The 19,162-nt window shown below is 39.9% G+C and overlaps 1 protein-coding gene across 1 annotated transcript in view; it reads left to right on the top strand.

Moving 5' to 3' along the window:
• UNC5D (unc-5 netrin receptor D) overlaps nt 1-19,162 on the top strand; it is a 259,865-nt gene that overhangs the window by 122,791 nt on the left and 117,912 nt on the right. Inside the window, exon 2 of the mRNA XM_042473959.1 lies at nt 6,274-6,492. Coding sequence (XP_042329893.1) covers nt 6,274-6,492 — 219 coding nt within the window. The remainder of the gene's footprint in view (nt 1-6,273; nt 6,493-19,162) is intronic.

Raw genomic sequence — 19,162 nt, 5'->3', positions numbered from 1 at the left:
AGCCCTTTCACCAAAGCCCTATAACTGAGATACCTTTGTGTGTGTGTGTGTGTGTTGTGTTGTGTTGTTTTGTTTTGTTTTTGTCTCTGACAAAAGAGGGGGAGAGAAGGCATAGCTATGATCTTTTTCACAATCCAAACCCATGTAACATCCATCAGCATCCTGCTTGCCAGCACTATGGTACTCCTTGAGTTGCCTGGCCTTTATGGTGCTTGGAGGGGACATTTGTAGTCATGTTGTTATTATTAGCTGCTCTGAAGTTGACCTCGACTCATGGCCACCCATACATCTTCAAGACACCTTGTCCTCTGCTGCTTTGCTTATGTCTTATAGATTAAGGCCTGTGACCTCCCTCATTGAGTCTAGCCATCCAGGGTGCAGTCTTCCTCTCTTTATATTGTCTTCTGACTTTTCAAGCATTATTGTCTTTTCTGATGAGTCATGCCTTCTCATGATTTGGCCAAAGTACAACTGCCTAAATTTGATCATCTTGACTTCAAGGAGGTGTTCACACTTCATCTGTTCAAGGACTCATTTGTTTGTCCTTTGTCTGTCCATGGTATTCTCAGCACTCTTCTCTAGCACCACATCTCAAATGAGCCGATTTTCTCTTTATCCGTTTTCTTCACTGTCTAGCTCTCACATCCGTACATGGTGATGAGGAATAGAATGGATCGGACCATTTTAACTTTACCCATTACTCTTTCCGGGGCACGGCACCACTTCTTCCGATGCGGCTTCCAGTATATGCTGGAAGCTGCGTAAAGCACGACCGCATATGACACAGGCACACTGTATTTCCTCCTTGATTCTCCTACTACTGTTTACACACCATCGTCTAGATAAGTAAGAGAGCCTCCTCACCATCAGGCAGTTCTGCGTTGAACAGCCAGCAGTTCTAGTACAGGTTTTAGCCTGATTTCTGTTGGCTGTTGGCCTACCTTTAAAGGTACTTTGCACATGATCAGCTCAGCCTTCTGTCTAAAGCAGTCTGTACATCTCCTGACAGCCCACTGGGTGTGGAGGAAGAGGGAGATACCAGGTGCTATTTCATAATTCTCTGTGCTAGCACTATGAATCCACATTAATTGCTATATCAGCTGGAATCCTTGGACTTACTGTTTTGGAAGGCATTTCGTATTTTCAGCCAGAGAGCTCTAGTAGCTCCCCAAACTACAAACCCCAGGATTCCATAGGATGCAGTACTATTATTTGGAGCTGTGAAAGGGCCCAAAAGCTTGAAAGAGAGAGGTGGGGGGGGATGTGGGTGCCAGAATAAAAGGAGAGGAAATTATCCTGCCTAGTTTTTGTTCTAGTTGCATACATTGCTTGGTTTGATCCTCACTCTCTGCTAGGAATATGTCCCTTAATGGGGAGAAAAGGGCTGTCCAGTCTGATAACAAAGGCCCGATACAGATGGGCAAAAGCAATGTACTGGGGCCGATTTATGGATGCAGATCTGGGCGTCCATATGCGCCCAGCCCTAATAGCAGCGCCCATGTGCCATCTTACTGAGGTCCTGCCCACACGGGGCATGCATGGGTGTCTGCATGTCCAAACAGCACTTGCTGAAAGCGGTGGCATCAAGGGTGCGAGCGCCATTATGGCAGTCCTAAAAAGAAGCTGCTCTAGGTGGTTTCTTGTTAGGGAGTGCGTTGGTGCCGTGTGGCACGGTTGGCATGCAGCCGACAAGGGGTAAAGACAGGTGGCATGGAGCAGCCCGTCTGTATCCCCCCAAAGTATCAGGACTGGACTAGTATAAGTGCAATATTGCTTCTATTACATCTTTAGTACCTTGAAAACTCAAGAATCATGACTGATAACCTAACAGGGATATGGACACATGGTGGAGTCATGTGAAACCCAACTTTCATTTTAGACTAGAAAATAAATCATAAGTGAATCTTTCTCCCTGTGCATGTGTGTACATGGACACACACACACAGAGTAGTTCTTTGTTCTCTTTATAAGCTGTGAAATAATTCAGCATGCATGTTGTATTGCTGGCCATTCTTGCAGTTTCCTTTATTGTCAATCTTTGCTAAATACCATGTCCCTGTAGGCTTTAGCAAATCCATGTATTAAAGGTACAAAGGTATTTAGAGATTTGTGTGGACATCAAATCTCCAGCTCTCATCAACATCTTAAGTAATTTTTAGAAGAAATCCTCATGGAAAAAAAGGGGAAGGGGGTCAAGTCTCCTTGATTAAGAGTGTGTAGACAAGGCCCATCTGGTTGCACATTTCCATCTGAATAACAAATGTGCTTTTCTCTGGTAATACACTTTTCTTGCATATAGCAAATGCATCCTAGCGTGTCTCAGTTTTCTTTTGTTTTTTGGCATCTTTGTGATGCTGTCATCTGTTCAAACAATCTAACTCAAGGTGCATAGCCAAAGCAAAGGGAGATAGGAAGCGCTGGAAGGATTGAGGTTGCAGTCTTGTGCTTTTCTTGCTAAATTCAGAAGGACCAGATCCTAGACTCAGGCTGTGGCTCATCCAAATGGGTTTAGGCAGCCTTCTAAATGGAACAGCTGATGTTCCTTACAGAAATGGATTGCCTTTTACATTTGAAGCAGATTGTGGGATCTGAGCAAAAATCGCAAAAGTGAACACTGATCCATTGGCCTTGTTCATCTATGAGGAGCCTCTGTAATGTTCTCTACCTACCTTTTTCTTGCTATGGAAAAACAAAGAGGCTGCTGGTTCCTTCTCTTGTATTCCCAGTAGCCTCCTCACTGCTGATGCATTGATTTTTTTCTGCCCTGAAAGATCAGGTGAAAAGGCAGCAAGTAAAGAAATAAGTCTGTCCAAAAGGCTGTACAGCCCAGCAGGTGCTTGGCCAAGCCAACCTTCTAGTCTTCACCTACATCCCCCCCCTTTACAGCGGCCACTAGAGAATTCAGTGTAAAGGGCAGAGGAAGACAAAGCATTATTGGGATGTGTGTGCAGTTTGGTGGAGCAAGCTGTATTTCTGGTCTTTTACAAATTGAGTGCTTCCTTTGGGGCCAAGCTGAACTTCTCCCACATGAGTGCTTTGCACTTGATGCCTAAAATGGCTGAATGCTCACTGAACCATCTCCAGCTATTCTATTGATATGCCTATGAATTTCACTGTCACCATGACCCCCGTCCCATTCACTTATTTTTCTCCAAGGCAGAGAATGGGATTGAATTGACTGACAGGATCTGGATTCATGTTTACATTTTGGATCAAATGATGTGTTTACCTTGCTGGGTTTTTTTTTCTTTTTGCTCAAAAGACTATCTCAAGAAGAACAGGATATTTGTCTTGTTATGACCAATGCTCCTTTTTCTTTCCTCCTCCTAGGTATTTTCTAAGGCATATTTTCAACAATAATATGCTGTTTGGTTTTATGGGGCTATATAAATGGTAAAAAGCTGCCAAATCACAGTCCATAAAATTGGGAAAATTTAAAATGGAACACCTTGCTAATGGCATATCTAGCGCCTTGTCTTAACATGGTTAATGCTGTTTATTTCCATGAAAGTATTTTCAATTTAACTTTAAAAGAAATCTGATTTTAAAATATGTCTTCCATAGAGCAAACGGTTTGCAATGGACAAATTTGCATTGGCAAAACTTTCTTGCTCCTGATTGTAAGAACTGTTCCAACAGTGTAACAAAATGCCTCAATATAGTGGGTTTTCTTTAATTTGAGGTTTTGAATTGGAAGCTAAATAACATGGATTCCTACATTTGTAAATTCCTGCACTGGCAGAAAGCTGGACTAGCTTTAGGCCCCTTCCAAATCTACAGTTGTATGAGTCTGTGATTCTTCTTTATAAAAATGGCTGAACACTTTAAAATCTACAATTATATTTTTGTTCGGTATTACATTTTTAAAAAGGTGTGTCCTTTCCATTTCTGCTACAAATACATTTGAGAATTCCACCTGGAGTTGGAGTGATGGAATGAAGTGATGGATTCTCTACAACGTCTAAGGTCCTGCAGGCTTACATCCCACTTCAATCATTTGGGTTAAGTGGGAAGATAGAAATAAATATTATTATTATTATTATTATTATTATTATTATTATTATTACATCACTCAGGTCAATAAATATGGGAATGACTGTGCTTGGCTTTTTAGCCTCCTCTCCTGCCCTCCTTCTTCCTCTGACAATTGGGCATGCCATTCCAGGTCCCTTGTGAGAAAGCAGAAGATTGCTTCCTCTAGAAATGCACAGTTCCCTTCCTCTAGGAATGGAATGGAAATTCATTAATTTCCTGAATGAGATTTAATTTGGAGTTCCCAATCCTTATTGTTATTTGAGAATGTTCTGTACATTATTTAACTTGGGTAGTGGCTTCTACATGATATTTTCTTTGTTTACCATAAGTGCGCAAATTGAGTTGGGCTGTTCAACTATCTGGTTCCCTGTTCCCATCTATAAGCAGCAAAATGTTTTGCAGAAATGGTGTCTACATGCATGATTGTGTAATGATAATGATCAGGAATTATCTTTGTCTTGGCTCACTTTAGATACAGGTTGTTGGTTTCTGTTTTCTGTTTATGGCACATTTGCAAGCTGGGCTCTTTTTCTACCAAGTCACTGTCACTGATGCCGTGCTTTCCAACATACTGTACTCTCCACGCTTCTGCCCTCTGTGCCTATTGGTGTTTATGCACAGATGTGTGTGCGCATTTGCATCTGTAAAAGGTTGGACGAGTGTGATCCTTATACTCCCTCCATAACAATGATGGCACTGTCAATTCTGCAAAATGGGGCAATCAGCCAAAGCTTTAAGAAATGCAGAAATGATGTCTAGATATCCATGATTTCCATTCCACTGAATATTTTACATCTCTCATGCCTGTTTTATTCGTAAAATGATAATTCAGTATTTTCCCCCCTTTCATACTGACTTTGCTTCTCTGTGAGTTCCACCCCCTTGGCTATCATTTCCCCCCCTGCTATTCATACCAGTTGTCTTTAATCTTGCTGCATAAATTGGTCCCCCAGGATGGCTGTAGCTTTTCTAAGCGATGAGTACCCTTACTAAACTGCCAAGGCATAAGCATACCAGAAGAGCCTTTATCTCCTTCTGGAGCTGATAGCAGCATTATTATTTTTTCAGCCTTCTTTCTGGTACCATAGAATATGACTCAATTAAAAGGGCTATAAGCAGCCATTTGATAGCACTGTGGTCATTCATATTCCTCCTTTCCTTACAAGTAGAATGGCCCTTGATTCACCATAAAAGAAACAATGATTCCAAAGGATTCAAAAAGGTTCACCAGCAGAATTCAGGCTCTGTTCATGTTTCACATCTGAATGCTTTCTAGAATCAATATTGACATAAAATCCGGTAAAACGAAGACTGGCTGGTGTTATACTGCAGAATGGATGCAGTTTGACACCATTTAAACTGTCATGGCTTCATCCTATGGAATCCAGGGATCTGTACCTTCTTGGGGCACCAGAGATCTCTGACAGAAAAGGCTAAAGAAAGGTTTTTCTTGCTCCCATCACCTTCAAACCACAGGGGCACATGAAACAGAGCCTTGATGTTAGCTGTTCCCAGGGCACCACAACAAAACAGACTGCCCCTTTCCTTGCTCTTCTTTTACCAGCAGGCACAGATTGTTCTATTGGACTTATTAGAACAAGCATTTGGTGACTGTGTGGCAATGTGGAAATGTCTTTTATGGGGTGCATGCGCCACATTCATTTTAAATTGTTCTTCTTTCGGTTTGAAATATTTGTATTTTTAAATGTTGTTTTTGGATGGCATCTTATTTAATTGTTTTTTTTAGCCTTTTTAATACTATTTTTTTAAAATCATGTACCTTGATTTAGCTGGTATGTGCATCATCTACTGTTGTGTAGGTACTGGCTCTTAGATGTTTAAATAGTCCATTTTAATATTTTGGATCCTACATAGATTGTAGCGTGTGTGTGTGTTACTGATGTTCTTGTGTTAGTTTTTTCTTATATTAGTATTAATATTTTGTAATCTGCCTTGAATCCCAGTATTGGCTAAAAGGCAGGATGTATATGAATTAAATTAATACATATTATGTTGCCTTTCGCTCTATGCATCACTGGAGTGTAATCCCTAAGAGGTTCACTTAAATTGCACTCATCTCTTGGACTGAAAAAAGTTCCCCGTTCTTTCTATAATAATACAAAACAACCCATTGACCCTTAGATACAAGCATCCTATTTGAAATGGAAAATATTTTATATTGGGATTTGTAGGAAACCCCTGATATTATGTTACATTTTCTTTCCTTTGCATTTACAGGAAACGACAATAGCGAAACCCTTCCGGAATCTATCCCGTCTGCTCCTGGGACACTGCCCCATTTTATTCAGGAGCCGGATGACGCATACATCATCAAAAGCAACCCCATAGTGTTGCGCTGCAGAGCTGCACCTGCAATGCAAATCTTCTTCAAGTGCAATGGGGAGTGGGTCCACCAAAATGAGCATGTCTCAGAAGAGAGCACAGATGAAAGCACAGGTAAGAAAGGCATGAGCATCTATGTGATATTGAAGGCGTTATCTATTCAAGACACCTTAGCTGTGGTATGAAAACATAAGATGGAGGAGCCAAATAGGAGACGCATCATCAAGCTTTATTTTATGTTTTACTTTGTTGGAAATAAGTCAATTTCAAGTCTCTGCCTTCAAATGATTCATGACCTTTAAGCCAGATTTGGAATGAACAGCCTGGTGGTAGTGAATGTTAGAAACTTTCAAATTGACGAATGTGTTGTGGTTGTTTGCCTCCAAGTCATTTCCAGCTTATGGCAATTTATGGTAACTCTAAACCCCATCACAGCTACCTTTGGTGTTTGGTTGTGAATGTTCTTTTTTGTTTTGTTACACTTATAGCCATATAATGTTACTAGAACTATATCAACAGGAACTACTGCTACTACTATTGATGCTGTATATTTATTCAGAAGTACAGTTGGCTCTCGGTATCCACAGATTCTTTATCCATGAATTCAAAGATCCACAGCTTGAAAATATTCAAAAATATATAAATTCCAAAAGGGAACTTTGTTTTCTCCATTTTATGTATGGGGAAAATATCATTGGATTTGGTATACTTGGGAGGTCCTGGAACCAAACTTCAGCAGAGATCAAGGGCCCACTGTATAAGCCCCATTGTGTTTAAAAGACCATACTCCAAACTATGTGGGTATAAGGTTTCAGCTTTAATGTCACATACATAGACAATGAAATCTTAAGTATGTTAGCTCAGAAGCAATTACATTTAGCAGTTACTTACAGCCTTAAACAGATATATTTAGGGATGATGCACACTTTCTGGACCAAAGTGGTTGGCTGCTATGTTTTAACATTCTCATACATCCAAATTTTTGGGTTGCATTTTTCTATTTTAAAAGGTGCACAAAATGTATATTTCTCAAGAAAGTTCAAACAACATGTGTATATTAGTGTAAACAATGCCTTATTCAAATCATGCAATGCAAAATACATTATAACAGGGCAAAATAAACATGAAAATATCTGTATCAGGGGAACTGTGTGAAAATGTGTCTGGAAAAAGTCATATAAAATGCACAGAAATTTTCATGTGGACTAAAAAATGTCAAAAACTGCTTCAGAAACTGGATGAAATGAGCTCAATATTGTGGCACTGGGATATTTGTGCCTCCATCAGTATTACTCATGCTTTAAGATCATTTTTGCAGCTTTGTGGGAGGAAGTACCTGCAAAGCGTCTCGCTCCCACATTAGACAGAGGAACAAGTTGAACAGTTACTACAAGGAGCCTGTGGTTCACAGCATCCAGTTCTCTAATAGGAGTTTGGCAGCTAATGATGTTAAATGTAGAAACTCTATTTTGCAATAATGGCATATCAGGATAGCAAAGGCTTGTAAGGCTGAGGAGGATGTTGAGAAATGATAAAGAGATTCTATCAGGCTCCCAGCAAATCCGATATCCTTTCTCATTTAGAAAGACCCTTATAACGATTGCAAACCAATTTAACTGTTGTGCTGCCTTGTAATTTCAGAAGTCTGTTTTGTTATTACTTCACACCCTGTGCTTCTTCCACCTTAATGTCCCCGACTGGTAAGGAACTCTATGTCTTTGAAATAGTGATATGAATCACCTCAAAAAGGAGAAAGGGAGAAGGGAGAAATTGCTGGACAGAAAGCAACAATTCCTGAACAGGGACAGGTTGTAAATTGATGCATATTTTTAAAGTGTTAGAAATAGATGTTATGTTCTTTACTTGATTCAGACTGGAACTCAGCTCCCTGTGTCTTGAAAACTAACTCCAAAAAGGTTTGTCATCCCTCCAGAGATGTTTTGGAGGAGCTTGGGAGTTTGCAATGGAGCAAAAGGGGTACTCTTTTTTCTTGTTATGCTGGGTTTCAATGAGCTGTGCTTGCTGTTTTGCTAAACAAAGGTCATCATTACCTACAAGCCAAGTTAACCATGTTTAAAGGGGGCGAGGGGGCTATAGGACTGCTAGGCACAGTGAGATGGATTCTCCAGCTCAGATTTTTCTCTGAATGGGGAAAGAACTTGCATACTTATAATGATCAATTGGTCTTTTGAGATGAGAATTTCAAATCCCCCGAAGCTAATTTCCAGGGCTGAACATTCCTTGTGTGGCCTGACAAAACCAAAATGAAACATTCCTCATATATAATGAGCATGCTTTGCTAACCTTAATATAATAATTTCATGTGATTCATCTTATATAGGTGATACACTTGATGAATGGAGTAGGCTGAGCTTTTGCGACTGGCCTGGTCTGGCAGATCTAAGAAGTTGTTTTGAAGTGTGACACACTTTAAAGACTATCCCTTGTTAGGTGTATGTTGTGGCCTGGACATTGGATACGTTTATGCAAATATGAACATTGGCATAAAATTGGTGCATAAAGGAAGCCAATCCACATGCTCCAGTTGTCTTGCTGAGAATGGGTAATGGATGGATATGACTTAGGTTTCATGCAAAATAAAAGGGCAGTGCAATTGCTTTGGCACATATGGAGCTTGAAATTCAGCACACGTTTCCTTTCAACTCTCTTGCAAACCGCTTTATAGTAGTTCAATAAATGTAGGTTGTCACAGTGCAGACATGTGATACTGTCTGGATGAAGCAATCACAGAACCACTTTTCTCTGTGTGCCAGTATCTGCATGCAGCCACATAAACCAAATTTCCATCATGTTAATTTAGTCATGCAACTTGGCCCTGGTACCTTCTAACAATTGTAATGGTAGCAATACTTATATTTCCTGGCTCTGATCCTGAGTATCAGTGTGTAATATTGGCACAGTTGCTTATTTCTCCTGCAGTTTACTGCTTAGTTTCATTCATGGTTAAAATGGTGTCTGTTTACTTTTCCCATGTGCATTGACTCATTTTCCTGGAACATCTGAACCTATTCATTTCATAGGAATCTACTGAAAGAGAAAAAAAAGTTGATTGACAAATAGCCTGATACTATGCTATGGAGGTCTGTGCACTTATTTAACATAACTTAATAACATTCCCCCAAGCTTGCTTGCTCATTCATTCATTCATTCATTCATTCCCTCTCTTCTTCCAAGGAGTAGCACTTAAGGTAGCTGACAATGTTAAAACTTAAATCAGAACCAATACAATTATAATATTAAAATCTAGACATAGAGAAACACAATAGAACACAGTAACAATATAGACACAGGGTAAACTCTGAGTCTTTGTCCAGATCATTTCTAAATTCTGGGTTAATAACAGGAGAGAAAATGGGGGACACAAGCTCTAGTCCACGTACTTCCAGCAATGTCCTTCCAGCAAAGATATTATGAGGAGTAGTGCTGAGATTTTGTTGTTGCTAACTCAACTTTAACTCAGCTTCAATTCGTGTTGTTTTTAACTCAACCTTAACTCAACCTCAACTCATGGCAACCCTATGGATGAGATCCCCTGTCCTCAACTGGTCTTCTTGGGTCTTGCAGGCTCAGACCCATGGCCTCCTTGAATGAATGCTGACAGCAGTTATTGTGAACATCTGGTATGCGGTCTTCCTCTCTTTCTGCTACCCTCCACCTTTCCCAGCATCATTGTCTTTTCCAATGAGTCATGTCTTCTCATGATGTGGCAAAGGTACAACAGGCTCAATTTAGTCACTGCGGCTTCAGGGAGAGCTCCGGCTTGAGTTGTTCAAGGACCCATTTGTTTGTCTTTCTTTCTCCTCCTTAGCTCTCTTCTCCAGCATCACATTTCAAATAAGTTGATTTTCTTTCTCTCAGATTTCTTCGCTGTCCAGCTCTTGACTCTGTCCATGGTGATGGGAAATAGTACGTCTTCACATTGTTACTATCTTCTGTATAATTGCGAACACTGTTCACGTTTCCTGAATGCATGGGGAATTTTAACAATGTTCAGATGGATATAGTAATCTTATGTAAAATGTGTCTTTCTAGAGAGTAGGAGAGTGGGTATGTTTCAACTTTTAAAGGAGTAAGCTTCATCTTTACCCTACATTTTAATATTCATTTAAACACCTGCCTGAGATTGACTCTAAAGTATCTCAACTTCTGTTTTTGCCAGTCGGATGAAGACCTGCTAAGAGTAACTAAAGTTTCCTTGTCTGATAAAATTAAAAGATTATAGCAATAACTGCTGTCAGCACTTTTCTCATTTAAACAAATAAAGCTGACAAATGATGAAGTTTGGTGCTGCTCTGTTATGTTTAGCACATTCCAAGCAATTATTCATCCTTTGCCAACATTACTCTGTCTACTGCTAAACCACTCAGCAGTATAGAAAGCTTATTAGCATAGCAGCACCAGAGGCAAACATTCCATATTCTTTGAGGCTGAGTTGGATGACAAAGCATGATGCTTATAATTTGCACAACAATTTAAAGGGCTGGCTACCACTGTGAATTGGAATTACATAAGGTATCAAGAAACAGCGTTGATTTTCATTTATATTGCAGTTGCTCTTTCTCAAATTGATGAGACATACTTTCATGTAATTTCCATTATTCAAGGGAGAGAAGATTTGATGTTTAAGGCAGCAGTAAAAAATAATTTTCAGAAAAAAACAGACCAATATTTCACGGAAACTAGTATGTTTATTGTATTTGTTACTATAGGGATCACTGGGGTAGTCCATTGTGTGGTGTATTGAGTAATATATTAGTGTTTGTAGAGTGAGAAAGTTGGATACCCAATAAGACATGTATTCCACAAGTCTGATTTTGGATCAGTTGTCTCTATCTCTAAGCTTAATATACCTTGAAGGATTCTTGTGGTGATATTATAGTGGTAAGAGTAAGGACCAAGAGTAATTAACCTATCATTTTTTATGGATGAGAGGACATTTGCCATCAGGTTCCCTATACCTTAGTTCATATACTGTTCACCATAGCATACTGGATGGATGCAGTAAATACTGAGAGTGGCTTCCTCCAGTCTCAGCCATACAAGGGAGATATTGATTTGATTCACATTTTAATATGAAGCAACATAATTTGTACTTCCTCAACTAATATATGCCACGATTTTTAAGTTTCTACAGTATTCTGAATTTTGCAATGCAGACCTCCAGTCAAATACTGCATTGAAATTGTCATAAGGGGAAATTATGTGTAAGGTAAAATAGCAAACAAGAAAACATATATTTGGGGAAATTGCTTTCACAAATGCATGTATTTGTGGGAAATGTATAAAAAAAATAAGTTGTTCTTTTGTGCAGATGTTCAAAAACATATTGTGAAATGAAGAAGAAATGGGAGGAAACAAATCTGTGCTTCAGAAAATGGACAGACCATAGAAAGCAAAGCAGATTAATCCATCCCTGATGTTCAGCAGCTTTTTATTCTGTTTAGCACTTCATAACAACACACTCTACCTAGAGTCCTTTTTTTGTTTGTTTCAGGGTCAACACAAACCAAACGCTGGGCTCATAATTAAAAGCTGTTAGCACGTTTTCCTGTCAATAATGGGACTGCTTTAGAAATAGAAGTCTGGGCAATCAGACTTGCAAATGAAGCCTGCAGTTACCTTTCAATGATCAATCATGGTTCTGCTGGTAAAGTCCCCCATAATTTTATGGCAGTGGTGGGCCACTGAAGCCTCTCTCTCACACACAGCTGCTTACAACCAGCTAAACCATGGGCCAGCTGAAATAGCAATGTTCTGTGCTGATTATGCTCATCGGGAGCACTGCGTACAATTCTGAGCACATCATTTTAAGAAGGCTATAGACAAGTTAGAGCAGGTTGAGAGAAGGACAAGAATGGTGCAAGGGAGTGTTTAGCAAGGGGGGAGACTCAGAGTTCTGTTTTAGTGCTTGCTCAAGATTACTGAATGTCTTCCTGAATCTTAAGATTACTGAATAGTAGGAGCCGTGGTGAAGCAGTGGTTAAATGCCTGTACTGCAGCCACTCACTCATAAACCATAAGGTTGCAAGTTCAGTACCAGCCAGGGGCTCAAGCTTGACTCAGGCTTGCATCCTTCCGAGGAGGTTGCTAAAATGAGTACCCAACGTGTTGGGGGCAATTAGCTTACACTTTGTAAACTGCTTAGGCAGTGCTTAAGTACACTAATAAGCAGTATAGAAATGTACTTGCTATTACTTGCTATTGAATATGGATAGTGAGGGAACTGCTGCAGTCATCTGCAACAGCTATGGTATGTTTGTGTTCTTGCATTTGGATGCCAGTAGCTATACCGTCAACAATTGGTGGTCCATTCTAGGAAGAGAGGGGCCAGCGACTTGAGGCCCATGTATCTATCCTTCACCATATTAGGAAACATGAGGCTTTTTTGGATAGAGTGAAACAAGGAACACATAGAGGATGTCTGTCCTGGTTTACCAGACACCCACACAGGCTGACTGGGAAGTAACCACAAATTGATAATGCAGGCAGAGACAGCAAGCTACCAGCAGCTAGAAAGCATCCTAGCCTGTGAGGGTCCATATGAGGAAGGCATTGTCAAGCAGTCCAAGTCAAGGGAGGCAACAGGAATCAAGGTCAACATGGTCCAAGGGTGGAAGAAGCCAGGAAGTCTGAAATATGAAACACAGGATTCTGGAAAGGGCATGGAAAAGGCAATTGAAGGGCATGGCCCAGAAAGGGATAGAGGAATATTGGTGGAAACACCTAGCTCCTTAGATGGTGTCACCAGAAACAATGTGGTTTCTTGGACTATGATCTGCAGATTCAGGAAGATGTACTTCTGGCAAGGTTTGGGTTGGACTCATAGAGGAACGTTTTTGGTAAGAATGTCATACATCTAACCAGAAAGGTTTTAAATTGAATTATGTAGGAGAGGGAGTATTCTTGAGGGCAGGAGGTGCTGGAAATAATAGCCCAGCTGTTATAGAGAGAACGTGCTGAATAGTACAAGAACCCAACAGTGGAGGGAAAAATGTTAAAGCAGATTGGGGGAAATGGCCCATGGTCTTAGATGTCTCTATACTAACACAGAGAGAATGGGAAATAAACAAAATGAACTCAAACGCTTAATATAGCAAAGCAAGCATGATATAATAGGCATCACTGAAGCCTGGTCAGACGAGTCTTATGATTGTAATGCATTTACAGAGTGATATAACCTATTTCAGAGAAACAGACCAAACAGGAAGGGAAGAGGAGTAGCATTATATGTCAAAAATGTTTACACCTGTGAAGAGAAATCCTGGAAGACATAGTGAGAGCATCTGAGTAAAAAAATAAGAGGGAGAGAAACAACAGGGCTGTCATTATGGGGGTTTCCTACATGCCTTTCTGGAAAAGTTGACCACATAGTCAGAAAGGAGAGATATAGTAGTAACTGTCCTGATAATTGTTAGAGGTCAAACTCTGCCAAGAATCTCTGCCAATATGTAATAAATTCTTCACTTACATTGCAGACGATTTCATTGTTAAAAAGGTGGAAGAGGCAACAAGGAGATCAGCTGATCCTAACTAACCATGATAACCTGGTTAATGTGGTGGAATGAGGTGGGAGTGACCATGTTATCTTGGAATTTGTTATAGAGCAGAAAAGGGAAGCCAAGCATAGTCAGACATGCATTCTAGACATTAAGAAAGCTGATTTTCAGTAAAATCAGGGAAACACTGGGTGTGATCCCATGTCATTTAAGTGGTGTCAAACTGGCTTATTTCTGCAGTGCGAATGAAGCCAAAGTAGTACACAAGGGACTTTTGTTTGTTTGCTAATCCATGCTAGATGTATGTGAAATGAACAAGACCCTACAAACTGGCTCCGAAGAGCATCAACTCTTTAATTTTGCAGAATTTTTTGTACCAGCAAATATTAACATTGCAGGTGGTTAGCTTGCTAATGTCACCATCTGTAGTTGATACACATGCACACACAAATAAAAGTAGACTGTTTTCCCTTTGTTTAACCTTCAACCTGATAAAGACTTCTTGAGAATTCAAATGGTCGCGGACGGTCCTGTCACGGTTTGGTCACATGGCCAGTAGTCATTCTGGATGGGAGATATTGGGAGTTGTAATCTTAAAGAAGTAACTTTTCCAAGTTCTGGTTTCTCCTAATAAATGATTTCTTCATTACTTTTTTTGTTTAATTTTTATTATAAAGACTTGGTCACTGTTGGTTTGCGTATGTGCATTTAATTTTCCCAGGCACCATCGCCTAGATCCTCGAAAAGGAAAGGCGGGATATAAATAATAATAATAATAATAATAATAATAATTATTATTATTATAAAAAGGAATGAGGTTGTGTTTTGGAATTGATAGTTCTCCTACAGCCTTAATTTATCATGACCTGAAGTTCAAATATTTCCCTTGGATGAAGAGCCAGTAAGAGGAGAGGATGGGGGAAAGTGATAAGCTAATTAACAAGGCTTTGTTATTTCCAAAGGCTTATATTTCAAATGGGGAACGACGTGTGACTGATTTTTCAATTAGAAATGTCTGGTTAGTTCACATTAAAAACTATTGAGAAAGATATATATTTTACGATGTATCTATAGAGAAGGTGGGGGGAGGAAAAAGAGGGAAAGGTCTACATACATATATTAGTCCGTACCTAAATTCTTTTTTTAAAACCTCATCTCAGTAAAAATGAAAAGAAAAGCATAATTGCCTTGCAAGATAATTAACCATCCAGGTGCCTTGAGATGCTCAGAAGCAGGTGTGAAGAGATCTTGGTCCTTTCTATTTGAAGATTAGCATGCGCCCCGCATTTTCATGCTGTGAAAGAGGAGGAAAAGCTCTCGCTCCTCTCAAGATATCTGTAATTTTATAAATGCTTGGCTTGCCCATTGTCACATTTCTTTAATGAAATAAACAGCAGCATACTACAGGGTGAGTATCCCTGAAACCCAAAATCCTCCAAAATCTTTGGAGATACAATGTGAGTATGCACTTGTAATGTATTTGCAAGGCTGGAGAGAGATGGGAAAACCTGTGAAATGGTGGGAATTCACAACCCCCATCGTTTCACAGATCCTCAGATGCCCTCCGGCCTTATTATGTCTATGCAAATACTGATATTCCATTTTTATTAAATAAACATCCAAAATATGAAACACTACCAGTCCCAAGAATTTGGGATAAAGAATACTTAACCTGATTTAGCTTTTCCTCATTTTAGTTTGCTTTATTGCCCTTTTAATAGAGCAACCAGAACTGAGCTAGCATAGCAAGGACTATATGGAAACGCTGCTGATTTTTCTAAGTTGGCTTCATGACTACTGTCAAATAATAGTAAAGTATTGGCAGCATGTGTATGTCCCTCGAATCCATGGGGCATCCACATGCTTCCTGTTCTACTTTTTAATGGTAGTAAGGTATACACACACAAGTGCGCACCACTTTTGCTTCAAAACAGGGTATGTGGGAAGAATGTGCCTTTTTTGGTAGCTGTTGCACACTCTTGGAAGCACCTTCTCACAAATCTCTCTCCCCCCCCCATTTTTTAAAGTGTAGGGTTACAAATTGGTCACATTCTGGCTAGTTTTATAACTAATGTACTAATTTAAGCCAATCTGAGACAGATTCTCTTTCAAATTAAATCACCTTTAAGCGATGGTATGTTTACAGTCCAACACTCATGGGAAACCATTTGTTTCCTAGCACAATTTATGGAATTAGCTGCAAGATCTAGTGATGATTTATCATTTTAAATGGCTTTAAAGAGTGATTATATAAATGTATAGTGGAATTATGTGTAAGTCTATGAAGAGCTATAGATAATGTTGGTTATATGGCACTTCTCCATTGAGTATTTAATTCCATTGTTATTGAGTACCAGTTGCTTGAGGGAAAGCACAGAGGAAGAACTACAGCCTTTGTGACCCAATTGTGGGCTTTCCAACGGTGTCACATTTGTCACGATGAGGAATAGGATGCTGGAGCTTTTCTTTATAATATAATATGTGGGACTGGACCTCATCCAGAGATCTCAATGATCACAAAAGAAAGGGATGAGATGAGACAGTATTGCTTAAATATGCTCACCTCAAGCTGTTCAAGCTTCCTCTGTTCCCTGTTAGACAAAATAAAAGACAAAAAGACCAGGGAGCTAAATTCGGATTAAGACAGCATGACAATAAAAAGCCACAGAGGTATATCCAGCATTAACTACCTGAAAGATTCTGAATCTCAAAATAGCATACAGAATAATCAGCTCTTGATAGAAAGAAAGATCTCAAGTATTTTGTTTTGCTTTTCTTCCCATGAGTGGTAAAGAAGATGGGATGCTCTGTTTCGGAATATCAAATCCTTGCTTGGTCACAGAGTTCATTCTGCAGCCTTGGGCAAGATATCTGTTAGCTTTGCAGTGGAGACATTTGAAGCTATTGAACTTTGAAGAAAATTTGGGAGTGGAGGAACCTCTTGAATTTGCATTGTGTGACCCTTTCCCATGCTTTAATCCATTACTCTAAGGATCTTTTTCTTCCCTTTTCTCCCTTAAATATCTATATTTCTCTGTTGCTTATTGAAAGAACAGATTGACTTCTGAAGGCCTCTTGGTGCCTGAGATTAAGTAGGACTTGATTAATGGAGAATCTAGGTTTACAGAGCTGAAAAAAGTAACTCAGTGCAAAACAGATGTTTAAAAGCCCAATGTGTTTGACTTGCATTCACCTCTTCATGAAGGGGAAGTAGGAACCAAGCAGAACAAACAAGTCTCAACTGTTAGAGTTGCATTATATACAGTATACCTGAGAGCTTCCTTCATACTATCTCCATTCTCTGTATGCTTTCATTGCATTCCATGTTCTGCTGGAACACATGATAATACTACAAACTAGTAACAATTTTCATAGGCTAGATCTGAGAGCACTGGGTAGGAATGGGGAGCTTGTGCTAGCTATTGCTAGACTGGAGCTCCCAGCAGATCTAGTTAGCATGGCCAATGGTCAGCGATGATGGGAGTTGGGCCATAGATTCACCATCCCTGCTGTAGAGCTCTCCAGAAAGTGGAGCCAAGTCCTACATCCTTAAGAAGAGCCAGATCAAAGTTACTTTTAGTCTAATATCTGGTTCCCAATGGTGAAAAGTTATCTGTTTCTTGGAAACTCATCTCCTTCTTTGTGTTTCCAGCAACCAGTCTCCTTTTTTGGGTTTCCACCCTGTAAAAACAACAAATTGGGCTCTTGTGATGCTCACTTGACACTTTTGATGTCCATTGGACATTGATGCTCATTGGATACCTCTGATATGCAACAGACACTTCTGTTGTGTTTCAGTATTTCCTAGCAAGTGTTTGGATGTGTATCAGGAGTGTCCATTGAACATCATAGAAGATCAGTCGCTCTACTGGCTACCATTGCATAATCGATGCCCATATGTTGTCATGCTGCAGCAGTCCTTAGGTCAGTGACAGTGAACCAAGTGCCCAAACTCAAGCTGCCTCCCCAGAAATAGCTAACAGCATGGGAGGGTGGGGGAAGAGGAGGAACATGTGTACACCTATTCCTACTCTTCTCCCACCCCCTTTCTCTCCATGTTCCCTCAAAAATAGCTTCATGTGTTAGAGCAGGCACACATGTAATAGGTTCACCACCACTGCTAAACTACTCAGTTCTATATCCTGCATACATAAGTCCTCTTACAAAGATGGGTCCTGTGATGAATTCCAGCCAATGTTTCTGCTCCAATCTGGATGGATTTTCCTCCTTAGGCCCTTTAAACAGAACAGTGGCACCAGAGTTATGATGCTGACAGTTTGTATGGCAACAAGAGGAAACATAAGTGGTGGTGATGGTAATAATAATGAAAGCCAGCGTGGTTTTGTGGTTAGTTGAATTGGAGTGGGACTTGGGAGAACCAAGTCCAAGACACCACTGAGATGTGAAAGTCACTGAGGGACCTTGGGGCTGTCAGTCCTTTTCAGCCTCTTAGGATAAAGGGGATAAAGTGGGAAAGAAAAGAACCAGGTATCCTGCATTCAGCTGCATGGAGGAAAGGGAGGAGAGAAGTGTTATGGTTGTTGTTTTAAAAAAATAACCCTTACCTCTGCCTTCTCAGATTGTCTGTGCTGCTTCATTGACCCAGTTCTTTCTCACTGCTGCTGCTTCTAATCTTGCTCATATTAGCCCCAAGGAAAGCTGACTAAGACTAATGACATATGCCAGATTTTAAAAGAGCTGAAGGTAATTTATTAGAGTACAACCGTTGCCTGTGGTAGTTCCTTTTGTCCTACTCGTGTCTTTGGTCAAGTAGAACTTGGTTTTTTAACACTATTAAAATCAGTAATGCATGTCTGACCAAAGACTGTAGGCTAATGCAGGGAGAATCATGGGGTTTAAAGGCTGCAAGCAGCCTTTGAGTTTTTTAGTGTTGCTCCTGGGCCTCTCCTGCATCTGCCACTGGAATAAAAAAAGTAAAGAAAGAAGTATTGCTGCTGGAATTTTATTTCAAATGAGGGTGTGGATTCATCATTCCATTATTTTGAAATGATTAAAATAGTATTTCTGACTAGTGGTGACCCTAAGGAGAATCTATCATAGGGTTTTATTGGCAATATTTCATAGAAGGTTTGCCATTGCCTTCCTGTGAGGCTGAGAGCATGTGACTTAGTGGGTTTCATGCCTGGGCTGCGGATCGAACCTTGGTCACCAGAGTTTTGTAGTTCAACATTCAATGCCACTTGCTAAACTGCAAATCCCAGAGCAGTTAAAATGGAATCATAACACTGTAATTGTGTAGTCTCATT

This window comes from Sceloporus undulatus, chromosome 6, assembly GCF_019175285.1.
Source record: "Sceloporus undulatus isolate JIND9_A2432 ecotype Alabama chromosome 6, SceUnd_v1.1, whole genome shotgun sequence".
In the NCBI taxonomy this organism is placed as follows: Eukaryota; Metazoa; Chordata; class Lepidosauria; order Squamata; family Phrynosomatidae; genus Sceloporus; species Sceloporus undulatus.
This window is presented reverse-complemented; position numbering and strand designations above follow the sequence as displayed.